The sequence below is a fragment of the Orcinus orca genome, chromosome 6 (genome assembly GCF_937001465.1).
Source record: "Orcinus orca chromosome 6, mOrcOrc1.1, whole genome shotgun sequence".
Lineage (NCBI taxonomy): Eukaryota > Metazoa > Chordata > Mammalia > Artiodactyla > Delphinidae > Orcinus > Orcinus orca.
The window spans coordinates 102,805,709-102,824,988 of record NC_064564.1 but is presented as its reverse complement, the minus strand read 5'-3'; the positions used below and the strand labels follow the sequence as shown (position 1 = coordinate 102,824,988).

At 44.8% G+C, this 19,280-nt stretch overlaps 1 protein-coding gene across 1 annotated transcript in view; it reads right to left on the bottom strand.

Moving 5' to 3' along the window:
• PAPPA (pappalysin 1) overlaps positions 1–4,590 on the bottom strand; it is a 252,937-nt gene extending 248,347 nt beyond the window's left edge. Inside the window, exon 1 of the mRNA XM_033427347.2 lies at positions 3,301–4,590. Coding sequence (XP_033283238.2) covers positions 3,301–3,721 — 421 coding nt within the window. The 5' untranslated portion in view covers positions 3,722–4,590. The remainder of the gene's footprint in view (positions 1–3,300) is intronic.
• Between the last annotated feature and the right edge of the window lie 14,690 nt (positions 4,591–19,280).

Here is a 19,280-nt window from a genome sequence, read left to right as displayed (position 1 = left end):
AAACTGGAGGGGTACGGTGGGGGAGGGCAGCTGGGGATGAGGGGCAAGGGTTTGGATCCTGCCTGGTAAAAGGCGAAGGGATGTGTCGGGAAGGCCCCCCCCCCCCGCCCCCAGACTTGAAAGGGAGCCCAAACTGCCGAGCACCGAGGCTGAGGGTTGTGCTGGGTGGTGGGTCTGTGAGGGGTCGGAGGTGACAGGGTTTCTCAGACACATTCTCTCAGCAGTGTAGCGGGTACGGTCTGGAAGTGGGGATACCCAGGATCAAATCCTGGCTCCTGGCATTGGGGAGCTGTGTCATCCAGCACACATCCTTCCCCTCTCCGCGTCTCTGTCTCCCTGTTCGGCCAAAGAGAGAAGCCTGGGTAACCTCCAAGGACCCTCTTCACAATAGCCTTAAAGGACTCTCCAACGCTCAGAGCATCCATCGCTGGTGGGCTCTTCAACCCTCAGACTCCCGCACACAGGCACTTCCTCACTTTAGCTTTGTTTTTGCATGCATAAGCCTTCCCAGTTTTATTTGTTAATATATATATATATATATATGTATTTATATATATTTCTCTCCTTCCCTTTTGGAAAAAATAAAAGGCATGTTTTCTGAGCTTCAGAAGCAAACTGCTCCTTCACTGCTTCCCTCTGCCTCTCCGAGCGCCTGTCTGAACTGGTGTCAGTGAAGTTTGAACCGGGGCAGAAATAGCATCCCAGGCGGATCTGGGAGCATAGCCCGCCTACCAGGAGCGGCAAGGCCTGCCTCTGCCAGACGACAAACCCGGTTAACAGCACCATAAAATTAGACCTTTACGAAACCCAATTGAATCCTGCAGCAAAGAGTGATGTAAGGCAGCCTGGCCTGACAGCAAGGCAGCAGCCCTCTGCCTGAAATAGCAGCGCGGTCCCTGCTGAGAGATGCCTGCTCTCTCAAGATAGGTGACCAGGGATTCCTACGAAAGTGGTGACGCCCAGCCAGAGAGAGCCAGCAGAGGTCAGGCAGCAAACTGGGCACCCGAGGTCGCAGCGGGAGGACACGGTTTGGCACCGGCATCCAAACTGCCCACCTCGGCCCGGCCTCTCCCAGCCTGAACTTACACGAAGGAAGGAGCTGAAAAAGTGCTTCTGCAAAGAACCTCTGTTTGTTTGCTTTTTAATTCAAGGAGAAGCAGGTTCTTTTTAGTCCAACAGTCTGTACCGTGTGGAGGATACGCAGAATGAGTCTTTTCTGGCTCAAGGCCAGGTGTTTACACACCGCAAATCTGGCTCAGACTCAACTAGGGGAGGGAAAAAAAAAATCCACCAGAATCCTCAGGAGAAAAGCTCTGAGCTTTCTGGTGCTACACGGCAGCAGTGACTTTTTTTTTTTTTTTTCCTCGTTTTGAGAGGAATGTTACTTCCACACATAAAATGGACCAGGCATTTTATACAAGCAATAATAACCTAACGTCCCCCATCCAATTAAAGGATTTTACTGCACTATCTTTGTGTGAGACAGCGAATGAGTCCTCAAAAGAGCGTGTGTGAAGAGAGGCTCCTTGTCTGAATTACAGACATTTATAAAGCAGGCTCCTGTGGAATCCCAGGTGCTATATTTTTTTTTTTGAAAAAATGCATTTACTACCTTTTCATTGATGATACCTATATAACCCTGCACTCTCCCCTCTGGAGGAGAAGCCTTCCAAATCACTGGTGTGGCAGGTAAAGACTAGGAAAAATCAGATCTACTTATTTAAAAAAAAAACCTCCAATCTGCAGGCTCTGTGTTTTTCCTATGTTCCGAAAGACAAGTAAACATACCACAGCCCTGAATTATAATCATCATCATTATTATTATGAATAACATCTCCCCTCTACATTATAACCCCCTCTGGCTGACTAGGTAGGGCTTGAGGGCTAAAAGTGAATAAGCTCAGTTTCCCTCTCCTTCCTGGGGTGGGGGGGGGCGGGTAAAAAAAAAAAAAGAAAGAAAAGAAAAAAAGAAGCATGTGATGACGTCAGGTATGGGGGAAAGTCACTTTCTAGCTCTCGGCTTGGCAGCGGGAGAGTGGGAGCTTTGGGGGCATATTCTTGGTATAGCAGCAGAGTTCGGGTCCCCTAAATGGACTTGATGTAAATAGGACAGCGTTAGCGCAACGGTTGAGAAAGTCCACGCCAAAATAGAAAGAAGCGGACTGCCGGAAGAACTCAGAGCTTTCCCTTCTAAGAAAGTGTGTGTAAGGGGGTGGGATCGCAAAACGCCTCCACACGTTTCCTGGCTGCAGCGAAAGGGGAACCCCTACTCTCACTTTGAGACGTCCTAGGACACGGCAAGACTGTTTGTGCAGGAAGGGAATCTCCCAGCCAGAAGAGGCAAAACTTTCCTTCTCTCCTCCAGCGCCGCCCCCCTCCGCCCCCCAGTTTTATTAAAGGCATTGCCACAGATTCATTAGGAGGGGGGAAAAAATGGATGTTGGTGCATTTCTAAGGTTTGCAACCCTCCCAAAGTGTCCGGTTTCACTACGGGCTGTGCTGTAGAACGGTGTGTGTGTTTGTTGGGCGGATGGGTGTGTGTGTGTGTGAGGAGGGAGAACTCAAATTCATTACGGGCTCGTAAAAGTCCCAAATGAGAAAAGCGCCCCGTTTCTCAGCCTAGTCGGGGGAGGACTGGCGGGGTGTGCCTGAGGAAAGTCTCACCCCAGCCCCCAGTGACAGGCTTTGAAAGCAAGGACATGGGATGGCAGTATGTGTGCGCGTGTCTGTGTGTGCCTGGGGTAAGGGGGTGAATCCCAGAGGCAGGCAGCAACCACAGAGCAACTTTGGGGGCACTTTGAGGACTTCTAAGTCCTGGCGATCACAACAACCTTGTCCTTGTAGGCTTTCAGGGTAACGGGGCCAAGTAAAGGGGGAGGGTCACCTCCATTAAAAAGCCAAAGAAATCAACGGTCCCCTAGCCACTTTTCACATGCATCCCAACTGGGTCATTCCTCCATCCCAAACGGAGACAGTACCTCTGACCATCCAAAACACGGTTCACGCGCACGAGGCTCCCCGGAGACCAGCCCTCACCAACTGCGGGTCTCCAGGAGGCCGGGAGCGCTCCCTGCGCTCTTCCAGCGGGGCTAGGCGGAGACGCCTTCCGAGTGCGCCCATTCCGCAGATGGGGCAAAGTGAGGCTCGCAGCTCGCCCCGGAGCCGCCGCGCCGCCGGCACAGCGGCTCCCGCACAGACACACCCGCCAGCCCCCAACGATCCCGCCACCAGCGCCCAAGCACCCGCGCGCCCCCGGGGCCGCAGGGCCGGTGCAGCGCCCGCCTGGGCGCCCTCGCCTACCTGTGATCACCGCCGGAGAGCTCTGGCCCCCCTCCGCTCGCAGCCACACTTGCAGCGTGAACGCGTCCCGGGGCAGCTCGAGGTCGGCCCGCAGGCGCAGCTGCTCGCCTCGCCCGCTGAAATAGAGCGCCCGGCTCGGCGGGCTCGGCTCCTCCGCGGCGCCCCTCGTCTCCCGCTGCTGCCGCCGCCGGGGGACGCGCACGGCTTCCCAGGCACCGCCCGGCGGCGGCGGCGGCGGCGGCGGCGGCGAGGCGCGGCGGCCGCGGGCCGCCCGGGTGGCGCAGGTGGCCGGGCCGGCGGCGGGGCGCGGGGGGCGGCCGGCCCGCGGGTCTCTCCGGGCCCGGCGGGGGCGCTCGGCCAGCCCGCAGCCCAGCGCGGCGCTCAGCAGCCCCAGGCGCAGCACCCAACTCCAGAGCCGCATGTCCGACGGTCCCCCCCGCCCCCCCTTCGCCCCTGCACCGCCGCCCGGAGCTGCCAGCTTTAGGAGCCTCGGCGCCTCGACTTTCTTCGCTTCTTCACCCTTCTTGGGCGAGCCCCCCCGTCCACTTGCTTTTTTCTTTTCTTTCTCGCTTTCCTCCTCAAGGTGTGTGCTCCACTCCCCCCACCTTTGAAAAATACAGCCCAACTCCTCCTGGTTGGCAATTAATTTCTCTCCCCGCTCCTTTATCTGCCTTATTTCCCCCCTCTAACAGCTGGTTGCCTTCCTCCTTGTTTTATTTCATTTTATTTTATATGATTTCTCGCTCTTAAAAAAAAAAAAGCTCCTCTAAGACACTGATCCGCTGAATTCCCTCCCCCCAAAAGATGCTCTAATTTATTTATTTTTTGCGTCCTTTATAACACAAGCCACAGCCCCCTTCTCCCCCCCGTCCCCCCTCCCCTCCCTCCTTCTTCACAAAATGAAAGGAAAGAGGGGGGAAAAATCCCTCAGAAGATGAGTAAACAAGCGTATGCTAATCTGCTCCCGAGCGCTCCACCTTCCCAATTGAATGAGTCCCAGTTAAAACTGCGGGGATCATGACTAATCAATCAGTTTGGAGAGGCCGAGCTACCCAGCCTTCCTCCACTTTCCCGTTTGCCTCCTTCGCTCCGCTTCTCCACCCCCTCCTTCTTCTTTTTTTTTTTTTTCAAGAAGACAATCTTAAAGTAACAATTTAATGAAATTCTGTACACACCCCCTTATGGTCCTCCCAGCTCTCCTCATTCCTGCTCAAAACACACATTCCTGTTTTTGTTTTGGTTTGCTTGCTTTTTTCCCTCCTTCACTCCCCCCACCCTTTTTTTTTTCCTCCTGGCGGGAGAAAAATCTATCTCTTCTCTCAGGATCCCCTTTGCACTTTGCTGGTAAACCTCATCCTTCTCTATAGCACATAAAGAGTCTTGAAACTTGATTCTCAGATTTTGTTGTAATGCTGTCTCTTTCTCTCTCTCCCTCTTTCCCTTCTTCTTCTTTCCCTTCTCTTGCCTTCCCTCTCCTTTTCTCCCTTTCTCCTTTTCCCTCTCAGAATTCCCTTAAAGTTATACAATGATGAACGTCCCCCTCTTCTCTGAGCCCTGGGTGCTTCTGGCTTCAGCTAGTCCAAATGTTGTCCCAAAGTCCTCACTGAATCATCAGAAGCAACCAGGAAAGGCATTTTCTGAGGCATTTGCCTTCCCGAAGCTGTACACTCAGCACAACTAGGTCTCTGAATACTCCTGAATACTCTTAAAAATATTCTGTTGGTTGTTAGAAATTATTTTATTTTTATATAAAAAATGAAAAAAACTATTATTTTGCCTTTTTTTTCCGACCTAAGAAATTCAGGTGCTCTGACATTGTTCAAGTCACAGGTAAGGATCTAACCATTGGCTGCTTTGTAGATCTGTTTTGAACTGGGACATATATGTAATATATTTTTGTTCTTTTTTTTCCCCCTCTTTGTAGAACTCAAAGGCTCCCCCTTATGGCAAAACAGTTTTTTTTTTTTTTTTTTTGCTTTTTTTTTTTGTTTTTGTTTTTCCCTTCCAAGTGTTTAATAAGTTAAAATGAGTTAGCAGTGGTGGATTACAAATTATTAGTTACCGGTCTGTTCAAATAATGTAGTGATAAAAATATGCTGTGTGAGGTTTGCATGCGGATAGTGAGCTGGAAGAATTAACTCGACTTTCCTCCCTTGTATGTGTTCCTGTCCTCAGGGCTGCTCCAGACCCTGCCTGAGAGCTGGGGTCATTCTTGCATGCTTCAGAGAGAGTGAACACCGGTGGAGAATATGTGTTGGTGAAAGTATGCGGATTTGTGGAATGAGCAAATGACTCAGACACCCCCTATAAAAGCCGGAATGTGGTGTGCAGGGATTATGGTACCATTCTGAAGACGGGAGATCCCAGATTCAGATCTTGGTTTGGGAAGAACTTGCCATATAGTCTTAGACTAAGAATGTGTGAAATCAGCTTCTCCCGTTATAAAATGAAAATGGCATTAGAGCCTAAATATGTTTCCAGAGACTGGCTGAAGGAAGATGATCTTTGGTGCATAATGCCGTGGATAAGGAATTTGCCTAGGCAAATCTTTCACTTTCTGCAACTCCAAGTCACTTATAAAAGTCATAAGATTGACATTCAATAATAATAATAAGACCTATATTGAACTACATATATTATATCCTGCAAAATCCCCCTGTTTTCTCAATAGAGGTTGGAACCTGACTACTAATTCACTTCAATTGTGGCTACTAGGTATTTGGAAACTGTATTCCTTCCAAGGGCTTCTAAGTCATTTTATACAATAGTTTTGAATATTCCTAGACATTTGGGACTTTGTCAACTCTCCCACCAAGAGTGAAAACATGGGACTTATAGTTCTAAGTCCCACTCACTCCACCATGTATCTGGAGCGAGTCGCTTAGCTAGCCCTGCACTTCCTAACCTTTAAAATGGGATATGTGTTTCACAAATGTGTTTTGAGGTTAAAATACACTTTGGGGTATATTTTGTAAACTATAAAAATGCTATATAAATCCATTTTATTCCACTGTTGTTGTCAAGGACCAAGTGCTCCTTAGGTTCTTAAAGACAAACAAAACTCTGGGAGGCCACGTCACCATTTCTGTCCTGTGGCAGGCATGATGGGAAGGGATGGACAGGTCCAAGTCTCATAGCTCCTTGAGCTTCTGGACCTCAGCCCCTAAATGTGTTGGAAGCAATTGGCAAGGCCGTTCACTGGTCTTTTCATGGAACATACATTTATTATTCTATCCCACCTGTCTTGGAAGCTACACTTACTTTTATGCCTGTACGTATCTATGTACGCATGCATATATGTGTTTGTTTTTAACTGAGCGAATAGAACTGGATGAAATGTAACCCTTGGATCATGACGCACCCTTATCATTGGCTTATGCATTCCGTTCTTATTTATCTATATATAACAAATAATGTAGCAAACGCTGCCATCCCTCTTTTACTCCATCCCTTAATGTCTCGTGGATCTGGCCCGTCTCCTTTCATCATTTGTGCTCAAAGAGCAATCATCTGAGAGTTAGGAGACTTACGTTCTAATTCTGACTGTGAATTCTTTGACCTCAGTTTACTCCTATGTAAAATGAAAGACCAGGAGTCGAAGATTCCTGAGATCACTTCCAAATCTGAAATGTAATGGAGCCCCTAATTCCTGGAATATGGCAATAATTCCCATCTAATCATCTCATATTTGGTCAATTCCCTCCCACCCCCCAAAAGGCCCCTTGTTTCTGGGGAATTTCATTCTAAAAACGACTTTTTAGAACAAAAAGAACTGTTCCTCCACTCTTAGGATATACTCCTTCAATATTCATTTTATTTGGTAGTAACTAAAAGCAAGGCATTTTGCCAAGGAGGTATAAGGGTTCAGTGGAAATTTGGAGGGCAACATCTAAGTGGAGTCGTAAAGTTTGAGAAGGGCTTGGATGAGTGAGGCCGGTTCAAAGTATGCATTTCAGAGTCACCCCGTCCTGGGTTCCTATGGCCTTCAGCAAGTCACTCAATTTCTCTGATCTCAGTGACCTTATCACGGAGCTGTCCTGAGGATGCTGTGCTGTGTGATACACTGTAGGAGCTCATTAAATGAGCAACCTTTCTTCCTTTCCAAGGATCTAAATTTCATGGCCCCTGAGGCTTTTGTCAGCTTTCATCTATAGCCTGAGCCCCACCTATTTCTTATTCCAAGGCAGAAGGATTATTCTTACCTCAGAATTCCGAGGCAAGCATTGTCTGTCTGGTAGAATCTGGAACTTGATTAGATAGGATCCTTCTTTGTTCCTGGTGTCCTGTTTATGTTTTTTTTCCTACAAGATTAGAACCCATCTAGGGTAAGGATCTTCAAGGGCCAGTTATATCACCATACCCCTCCCCCACCATCCTGAAGGGGGCTCCCTCCTCTGGTCACTCATAAAACTTCCTCTGAATTTCTCTGGGCACATCCCCAAAGCCAACTCTCACACTTAATTATTTATCTGCTTGTCTCCCTTTTCGTGTGGGACAGAGTCTGTTGCATTCATATTTGTGTTTCCCCAAATGCCTAGTCCAGCACTTTGCTCATAACTATAGCTGCTGGTTCAGGAAAAAAAAAAAAAAAACACACACACACACACACACACACACACACACACACAGACTTGTAAATCCATATACACGTGTAGATGTATGTGTGTATATATTTTTGCTTCTCTCTGATTCTTCAGTTCTTCCTATGATGCCAATATGGTCATTGCTATGAACATACTAGGCTCTTCGTAAACGCATAATTTCTTTATTTTGCCAGCCTCCCCTTCCCCAGATGATGCATCTGTGGACACCCAGACAGATATACTGAAGTTCACTGGCTGCCCATGTGATGGTCACTAAAAAGAATGTGGGCTTTGGAGAAGAAACTGGATGCACATCTTACCTTTGCTAAAGAACAATTCTAATAACAGCTTACATTTATTGAGTATGCACTATGTTCCAAGCAATATTTAAATGCTTTTTATAGGAATGAGTCCATCTAATCCTCAGAACAAGCTGACAGAGGAAGTCCGATAATCATCCCATTTTACAGGAGGAAAAGAAAAACAATCCTGAATCACAGAGACTAAATAAACAGGAGAGAGCTCAGCCAATCCGGATCTAGCACTCTGTGCTCTAGCTCTGGGGGCTAAGAAGAATCGCTTAACCTTTTGAATCTCATTTTTCATTTTCACAGATTTCATGGGGTTATCTGGGAGATTAAATGAGACGATAGGGATGGGCATCCTATTGCATAGTGACGAGTACATATGTCAGTGGGTGCTGGAAGAAACATTAGCTTCTCTACTTCCTCCCGTACAGTAGTTTAATTATGCTAATTTAACACATGAACAAGAGTTGACAATTGTAAGAATCATGCCAGCAGTAATAACAACTCGTCTGCACTGAGCACCAGCTATGTGTCAGGCACTGTATTGAGTTTTAACTTTCCACAAAACTAGGAGGTAGGTTTGAACCTAATTTATCTGAATTGCTCAGCAGTTTTCTGCCTATCCTTCTATCTTCTTAAATCATGTTGAAAAATACATTTTACTTTCAGCCCTGAGTATTTTTTTTAGCATCTCCAAGCTCCATCTGAAAAAAAAAATTAATCTCTTAATAATTGCCTGTTCTACAAAGCCACAAAGAAAAGAGAACCGATGATCACACTGTCATGCCTGAGGTGGGGACGGCTAGATGGGGGTTAGGGACCGCTCTGGCTGGAGGTGCAGCTGGCGAGCTCCAGATGCTTTCCTCTGTAGTTTTTGAAACTTTTGTGTCCCCGAGTGGTGGCCCTGGAATGAACTGGAGTTCTCTTCTAGTCTTCCTGCAGACTGATGACCAGGAAGCTGAAACAGCAACTTCTAGACTCCAGCCCTGGTCCTTTGGCTCACGCACACCAAAGAGCTTCATTTTATTCAACTCAGATGCCGAAGGCATTTCTTAAGCTGAGAATTTTAGTTGAAGATGATCACTGCTTGACACTGCATTTTTTTTCTATTTGTAGAAAAACATATAATTTTATGAATTCTATCCTTTATTCTCTTCACTAATAATAATTACCTAGAATTTATTATGAGAGATACTATCTTGAGTGGTTACATAGATGATTTCATTTAATCCTCAAAACTACAATCTGTAGCTTTTCTTATTCCCATTTTGCTGATTAAAAAAAAAAAAATGAGGCTCAGTAAAGTTGGTTGGATTTTATGACATTTGAACCCAAGTCTATCTCACTTCAAAGTCCACATTCTTAACTGCTTGGCGGGTGCCTGCCCCAATCTACCTTTAATCTTCGTATATTTTAAATTGGAATCAGAATATCTCCATAATCTTGCAGAAAAGGAAGCTTTGTGAGAAATCAGAAATGGGCAGTGGTGGGAGTTTTCTTCATTTTGGTATGTTTCACCTTTTTTTGTTGAATGGAAAATAAAATGTGTGATAAACCCTTCCGCTTAATTCCAGGACAAATGTATCCTGTGGCTTATTTGAGAAGAGGCCTTAAGTCACATAATGGACAATGCTTTCAACTCTGTTTTTTCCAGAAGTTGCAGAATCACTGTCCAATTGCCCACTTTTTATATCATCTGAGATTGAAGGCATGCAATTAACTGTTGTTCAGTGAAGACCTTTCCATGGGAAACTAATCCAGCAATGCTTTCTGATGAGATCAATCTATACCAATTAAGAATAGCATTACTTGTTGAATGCCTTCCGTATGCCGTGCATGGACCTGCGGGCACATATTCTCACAACTCAATTAGGTTGGTTTTGCTCTGCTTGTTTTAAAAGATGAGGAAATCCAAGTTCAGAAAAAGGGAGCAGTTTACCCCAAATCACCTGGCTAGAAGATATATGTCCAAACCCAAACTCTAACCTACGTGCTTTTCTCCAATCTAGTGCAAATGTCACCTTCTCCGTAACATTACTCTTTATTAAATATTAAAATAAATCATTCCCAGAGGATTATTTAGCTTTGTTTCCTCTCCTATACTGTTGGATTTATGTCCTTGTCTTGCTTTCTGTGACAGGTCTTAAGCTTCTTAAACATGAGCCTGAGGAACGGTGCACCAAAAAAAAAAAAAAAAAAGATGAGCCTGAGTTTTCTGCCTTTTGAGATCCCCCATGGGGTTAACTCTCTATGGTTTATGCTGAATATGAGATCAGTGAACACTGGGTGAACTCTTTGGGAACCTCTGTAACTCCTGCCTACGTGTGACTTCCAGAACAATGCCCTGCTTCTTTCATCTTAACTCAGCTTGAGTCCTTCAAATTCTTTTCTGTTGTTGTGTTTTTTTGTTGTTGTTATTTTCTATTTGTTTGCATGTACTTTTTATTTATTTTTTAAAAAAATTTTATTGGAGTACAGTTGATTTACAATTCTGTTACTTTCAGGTGTACAGCAAAGTGAATCAGTTATACATATGTCCACTCTTTTTTAGATTCTTTTCCCATATAGGCCATTACAGAGTATTGAGTAGAGTTCCCTGTGCTATACAGTAGGTCCTTATTAGTTATCTATTTTATATATAGTAGTATGTATATGTCAATCCCAATCTCCCAATTTATCCCTTCCCCCTTTTCCTCCTTGGTAACCGTAAGTTTGTTTTCTACATCTGTGACTCTATTTCTCTTTCGTAAATAAGTTCATTTGTACCACTTTGCATCAACATGGATGGACCTAGAGACGGTCATACCGAGTGAAGCAAGTAAGACAGAGAAAGACAAATACCGTATGATAGCACTTATACGTGGAGTCCTTCAAATTCTTAAAACCCAGTTGAAGCAAGCTGTAGCTCTTTCAGGAGAGCTCACTCACACCCTCCACCAATCAGTTAATCTTCAAACCATTCAGCCAGCGCTATCACGCATTACCTTGTGTTGCTACTTACCTTGTCATGTGGACATAACTCTACCTAGATCGAATATGAGGATGATGTTAGTATGTGCTACATCAGCCCATTGACATACATATAATATATATATATTTTTTTAAATTAAAAGTGCCTTGCCTCCTGTTAAGTCTAGCACTCTCACTTTGCAGATGAAGACTCACAGAGAGGAAGAGATTATCCCAAACTCACACAGCTAAACCACTCCAAAGAGATAATTGTCTGGTTTTCTCGTTCCCAAGCCAATATTGTTTCCACTATAATACTGCTTTTCTTAATGCAGATGATGATAATTTACTTATTCATTCAACAATTATTTATCAATTATCAACTATATGCCTGGCACTGTGCCAAGGTCTGGCTAGCTGTCTAACACGAGTTTTTACTTTCAAATTATCATCTTTGTCTCTAATAGTTGAAATTTATTGTTTGCTTATAGGTGGTGAGTGCTTATATATAACATCATTTAATCTTTGTAACAACACTAAGAGGCAGGTAATATGACTACCTCCATTTTACAGAGAAGAAAAGGAGCTTTAGAACACCCATGAATTTGTAACAACAAAAAACCAGGTATGCTTGCCTCCAAAGCCCAAGTTTTTAACCTTTAGGATAAACGACATCAATGAGAAATTTAAAAGTTCCTTTCAAACAGTTGGAGATTGACTGTGCAGTGCCCCAAGCCTGTCCTTAAATCCACAGATACAGAGAACCAGCAGTGGCCAGCCCTCCACAGTGAAATCAATGGGCAACACTACTGAAGTGAACACTGAGAGAGAACACCACTCAATCCTGAGAGCAGACAGACCATCGACTGACTTGGACCACATATGAAAGCACTAACTTCAAACAATTAATAGATACCACCACCACCACCAACAGCCTTAGGCAATGGCCCTAGTGTATGTGGAGAGCTCTGTGTTCTTCAGAAGCAAGGGGCATATAAAGTTAACGTGCAGGGTCATGTTGAGAAGTGATCAGTTTGTGCTTGGACCTGTTTCTGTGGTGTTCAATGACGACCATGAGGTAGACTAGACTGATTGAAGAGTTCTTGTAAGAGCCAAGAACCTGGGCTGTGTTCTCATTTTTGCCACTAAATTTCTGTGTTGCCTTAGACAAGTCCTTTCCCTTTCCTTTTGAGAATCTATCAAAAGGAAAACTTGATAGATTTTGGAGGTAGAAAATTACCCAGCCCCCAGTCTGATAGCCAACACACCTGCACCAGTACAGCTGTGCTCTAGGACCACTGTCCATTCTGTTCTCTAGGGCCAATGTTCTTTCTGATTGGCTGATGTCTGTGACCAACCAGTCGTCACTCCATGCTGATAACTTACGTCTGATCTTAGAGGGCTGACCACCATCATCCTGATTCCAATGGGAATCCTGGTAAGACCCCTGGATGATGTGCCCCTAAGAGTCCCTTCCACTCGATTCTTCCCTCATTCTCATCGGCACTGTGGAGTCACTCCATGTTACTGTTGGCACAGTTCAGAATGGTGGGCTAGGTCTTGAAGTCCAATGGGCTCTGTTTTTTCTAGAAATTGCAGAATCACTGTCCAATTGCCCACTTTTTATATCATCTGAGATTGAAGGCATGCAATTAATTGTTGTTCAGTGAAGACATGGGAAACCAATCCAGCAATGCTTTCTGATGAGATCAATCTATACCCATTTAGAATAGCAATACTTGTTGAGTGCCTTCTGTATGCCATGCATGGACCTGCGGGCACATATTGTCACAACAACTCAATTAGGTTGGTTTTGCTCTGCTTGTTTTAAAAGATGAGGAAATCCAAGTTCAGAAAAAGGGAGCAGTTTACCCCAAATCACCTGGCTGGAAGATATGTGTCCAAACCAAAACTCTAACCTACGTTCTTTTCGCCAAGCCAGTGTTTGCTAAGACAATGCATTCGGCTAAGTTTGAACTCATCTGATCTTCTCAATGCCCATTTGAAATAAGCACGATTCTTAGTCGTTCTTTTCGGATGCGGAGCCTGAGGCTTACCAGGAGAGGCTAACTGACTTTTTGGCGGCTGTGTGGGATTTCAGCCAAAAGCACTGACCTGAAGACTTTGCTCTTAATTACTCTCCACTAATGCTTCCATTTTTAGTCATCAGAAGGAGAAAAGAGACCCTCATCGCCTCACCTTCAAGGCCAACCCCACAGGAAAAGTTCTCTGAACACCTGAGCAGCCATCCCACCATTATTCTTCTGACAATCACTCTAACCATCTGCATCTCAGTTTCACCACCTGAGAAATGGAAATAACAATGCCTCCTTCACTTCAGAGTGTGGTTATAAAAATGAGACGATTCCATAGATCCACAGAGCCTGCTCTTGGGAGTATCTCCTGCAGAAGCGGCTTGCTAGCTTTGCAGTCTTATGTGAATGCCCTCTCCAGCTAAGCAGGATGCAAGGATCTGGGGAGGGTTCGTGTCTTGGAAACAGGCTTTGGAGCATGACAAGCATGGGTTTAATTCCTGGCTCTGTCCATTACAAGACGCATGCTCCTGGGCAAATGACCTCACCTCTCCCTGGGTCTCTGTTTCCTCATCTGTAAATGGGCTTAAAATTGCCTACTTCGCAGTGCTGTCAGGCAAGGCACGAATGAGATAGTGCACTAAAGCCCCTGGCACAGCGCCTGGACCAGAGTATGTGCTCAGTGATGTGGCTGTCTGCCTTTGGTGTCTGTATCTCACGCCGCAGCCAGCCTGTTGCCTATGCCTGGAATCCATGGAATGATAGACGGAGAGTTACGCAACTTTTAAAGGAGCAATTTCAACCACAGATATGTGTTCCAAGGGATCCCATTCTATCCAAATGGACTCATTCATTCTCAGTCTACAGTTCATGAGGGAATTAAGAGAAATGACATTCTTTATTTTCATTGCAACTTTTTTTTTTTTCCTCTCTCTTTTCTTTTTTAAAAAATTTCAGACTCCTGAGGGACTAGGGAAGGTTAACCTGGGAACCTAGAATTTGATGCAAATAAATATATAATTTCTGCATTTCCACCTGTCATTTTCTCTGTGCCACCTCTTGTGTGTCTGCCCTGCCAGGAAAGCAGAAAAGAAACTGAGACACACCCTGACACCCCCTTAGCAAGCGAACTTGAGATGTGAACTTGATTTGTCCACTAACGTGGCTCCCAAACTCTCTGCCCAGGTATCATACTCTGCTATACATACAGGGCTGTCCTTTTGCCTGTTACCAGGGAGGCTAAATATTAGTTTGATAATGGCAACAGAACCTTTGCAGGAGGTGCTGACATTCAGATCTGTAGAATGAAACGCTGCTTACTTGGGACCACCAGCAAGGAATGCTACCGGACTCATTTCTCTTTCTTTTCTTCCTTTCTCTCTTTCTCTGTCTCTCTCACACACACCTTCCCTCTTTCTTCTTAAGTAACATGCCATTATAGGAACAAAATATAAGATTCAAGAGTAAGGAGAAGTGGCCTAAAGCAAACTTGGTCAGTGGGCCACTTGGGACATGAATGTAACTGTTCCACCTCCTGCCTGCCTCACAGGTCACATGTAAATGACAGCAGTTAATCCCACATTTACCAAGCACTCACTTCATGCCAGACGCTGTGCTGTAAGCTTCACAACTATTATCCCTTGAAATCACACAGCTAGTATCTGTCAGAAGAGGACTCAGCCCTGCATAGCTTGCTCTCTTGATCCACTAAGAAATACCACGTGTGAATTTCAAAGTCTTCTGAACATGATACAGAGACAGACAGGAATCATCACTGTCAGTATTAACAATCTGAGTACCGATCCAGGCCACAATGGCAACTAGTCAGGCTGCTTAAGTACAGTTTGTGTACTTGACCTGATCCCTTACAGTCATAGTAGTTGTATAATAGATATGTTCTATCACCTGCTTGACATGGTTGTCATTACTTTGGGGAACAATTCAAACACTTTAATGAACATCAGACTTCACTAAAGTGGACTGTAGGGTCTAAGTGCCACAGAACTCAGAGCTATATATTCCTGATCTCATCAGTATGAGAATTCTGATGTTCTAATGAAATTCCTCTGAACATTTCCTTACAATACTTTATTATACTATCACTGTTGAGTAAGATGCAACTGAGTTAATAAAACCTGTGGAAACAGATGCCAAGCGAGGCAGAACTAGAAAGAAGCTTATCTTGTCCAATAGCTCCCATCCCCATTTTAGAGACTGGAAAATAGAGGAAGGGGTGGGGGGGATGTCAACTAACCGTGGGCTTAACTGAGACAAGATCCCAGGATTCCTGAGTCCTACAAAAGTGCCCAGTCTACTCTACCTTAATTCCTGTAGATAGCACTAGGCCAGCTGAATCTTTTTTTGTGGGATATGCTCATGAAACACTTTTAAAGCCTAGAAGTTTTTTTAGGATAGTGAATAAGCCCAACCGGTTGTCAGTCATAATAATGACACTAGGAATGATATTAGGAATTCTATGACTTCTGCAAAGGGTGTGGTTCTGATCCAAGGAGTTACTCATCTCTACAATGCGGAAGAAAGTCTGCCACACAGATTAACATGCCATTTAAAAACTACTCATTAGTATTCCTTGTCCTTGTAGAATGGCTACTACGCCCTTCACATTGTTCTCAAGGAATAGCCACCTGCTCACAGAAGTTATGCATGGGTATTGCAACTTTCACCCCACCCAGATAAAAATTTGAGGTAATTATATATTTTGTTGTTGTTGTTTTTCTGAATTAATAAGCTCCAAACAACGCCTTTATTTCCTGGGGGAAAGAAATCTGACAGCTCCAGATGGTGGCCCATCAAAGGCTGGATATGCTCCTGAATCCTTCTCCTTCGTGATGATAGGGTCCCTGGCGGGGCCAAGTGCTACTGGCTTGCAACTTCCACAGAGGGGGACAGAAGCACGGGCTACTGCCCGCATGCCTGCCACCTGAAACCTGATGGGGAGAGTCGAGATTCTGTTAAAAGATCAGCAGCTCATCCTTAATCTGTGTCCTCATCCTTAATCTGTGTCCTCATCCCACAGAAATGTACATGGGACTATCTCTTGCTGAAGAAATGTTCTGTTCATGATGTGGCTTCTGACAGCCATGCTTTCCATGCCCTCAGGTGGCACAGGAAAATGAAAAATCTCACCTCACTTGATTATTCTTCAGATCTCCATGATGACACTAATTATGTGGTCTAATTAGCAGGTTCCTGTCCGGAGATTATGAGCTACTTGAAGGAAGAGGGTAAATCTTAACATTTGCTTGATTTTATCTTTGGCTCAATGCTCAGTGCCTGCAACTTCTTATAGAATGCAAAAAGCCTAAGAATGAATATGTAAGTTTGCTGATTATTTTTTAACATCAAGTTGATGTTAAACATCAACTTCATGTTTAACATCAAGTTGGGCAGTTTCACTTCTTAATTGAAAAACACGATGTCAGGCAACTAGGAATGCAGTCTTTGGCTTCAGAGACGTCACAGTGTAGAGAGAAAGATACTTCTGTAAAGAAATGAATGCGATGAAGCATTTAAACTGCTCCAGTAGAGGCGCACGTGGAGTACTGGAATTCCTCAAGGGATAAATGGTTAATTCTAACTTAGATGAGGGGTGAAGAGGGCAAAGGTTAGGGAAAGTTTGAAAGAGGAAGAAAACACAAGTTTAAACATATAGGGAGAGGGCTGACATTTCCCGATGGAGGGAATCGCACGCGCGAAGATCTTGTGGAAGGTCTCGGACAGACAATTTGAAAGGTACCGTTGGCTTGGCTGACCAGGGCATAGTGTGCATGTTGATCAAAAGCCCTTATGAGATGTCCAGCAAGCTTGAACTTGATCCTGGGGCCAATGGGAGATAATGAATGGTTTCACATAAGGGACTGGTATTATGAGATTTGCATTTCTAAAGGATCACTCTGGTTATTGTTCAAAGAATATGGTGGATGCTGGAAGTGCAGAGACAAGACTAGACACCAAAGGACTAATGTGAGAGATGATGACGTCCGAACAAAGGTAATGCCTGGAGGATGATCAAAATACGTTTAGGAAGTAAAATCATCAGGACTTGGTGATGAGAGAAGAATAAGACAGGAGGAGGAGTTGCAGAAATTTTAGAAAAAGGAACTTTGGAAGTAGATCAAGGGGCACTGGAGAATGAAGAGGGAAAGTGCCCTTCCTCCTTGCTGGAGGCCTCGGATGAAATATTCCTAATCAGGAAGCCAAGGCCAGCGCGGGGTCAGGGGTGGCCCTCCTGATCCTATCGGTCAGGGTAGATTACTCTTCAGTGTCAGATGGCTGCTGGCTTCCTGACTTTGACACACTTTCTATGTTCTAGAACCAGAATCAAATTCACTAATCTTATTTACAACAAGGTGCTGTAAATAAGAGATCCTCAGGCATTTATAGGCTTCTCCCCAGTGCAGGAATTTCCCTTTAAACATTCCTTATCCAGGAAGCCATCTGGCTTCCTTAAATACTTCTAATGACCAGAAGCGCAACAACTTACAAGATTGCCCTGTGTGAATCTGGTAAAGTTTAATGGTGGACATTAACCCCAATAAATCGATTGCAAGTTTACAAAATGCTGTTGCCTATATTAAATCCTTTGAGGTCCACTCTCATCATGCCAGGTAGGTTATGAGATTTACTCAAGATCACTTCATCAGTAAGTGGTAGTACCACGTCTGAAACCCAGAAAAGATGCCTCGATCCTCTGCTCCCACGATGCACATGTGTGTCGTTGCACTTAATCACTGCATCTTCTGGTTTTCTGTCAATTTTCCTCCATTTCACTGTAACCTCCTTGAGAGCAAGAACTCTGTCTTATAACTAACTGCTCCTCACGTGCCTTGTTGAGGGACAGGCCCAGAATACATAGGTGTATAGTAAATGTTTGTTGAAAAACAACAACAAAAATATCTTCTGAATCAGTCCTTTTTGTCGAAAAGATAGTCTAAAATAATCTTCCCTGAAACTTTTGATCACTTCATCCTCTAAAGTCATGGAGGAGAAATATTTGCCTTTCACCTGAGAATCCTCAGTCATGCCATGTGAACCCAGCCTTCACTGCCCACAGCTTTTACATATGGCTACCAATTCTTCCTCCCAGTCAGAAGCTCTCCTTTTTCCCTTTACTGGTTCCACTTTTTAAGATGTTACTAATTAATAGTGGGTGCAACAAATACATCCCCCACCACAACCAGCTGTTCCCTGATTTAAAAAGCCTTGCCCATGTATACAAGTCTTTGATGATTTCAAGAGACAAGAGGAAAATTGTCACGGCATCAGGGACTCAGTGCCCAACCTTCAGCAGTCCTAACTAGTGCCAAACCATGTGGATGAAAAGAAAACCGAGATGAGTCAGTCGCCCAGATGTTTTGTTTTCAGGTCACCAAGGATCTGGGTGATTGGAGGCCTCGATGCCAGGATTGGTGTGGCCGTGTTTAGCCATGGCTTCTAAGTGAACACAAGTCTAGCACAGCAAAGACTGGCTCCAAAACTGATGGGAGGTAAAACAGAAGGTGAGGAAGAAAGATTTGTGCAGAAGGAGAGGGTCACAGTGGAGGGAAATTTGGCTCTCAGATCAGTGGTGGGGGACAGAGAGATTGGTACTGGGGAGCTCACCGGTCATGGTCTTGGGTTGCCATTCCTAGACGGAAAGGCACAGCACCAAACATTTTCTGAGCGCTGACTCTGTGCTACAGACTCTGGGATATGCTGGGAGCAAGTGGTGGACGAGACAGCCATGGTAGGTGCACGTGTGTAGCTTAGCATTTAGGGGAGACAAGGGACGTTAGAAAGCCTCATGATAAGTGTTCCAATAGGGAGGTACAGGGCACTGAGGGGTCTCAGAGGAGGGTCACCTAATCTAGATCTGTGAGAGTGTGTGTGTGTGTGTGTACATATATCAGAGAGCATCCCAGAAGTCTTCCTGGAGGGAGTGAAATCTAAGCCAAGTCTTGAAGGATGAGTAGGATTTAGCCAGGCTGTGTCAGGGGAAGCCTGCTGCCATCAAGTGAACAGTACTGTGAAAGCCTGGAGGTAAGCTATGAGAGGTTCAAGAACGGGAAGCAAGTGTGGGGATGGGGGTGGGGATGGAGAGGCAAGAA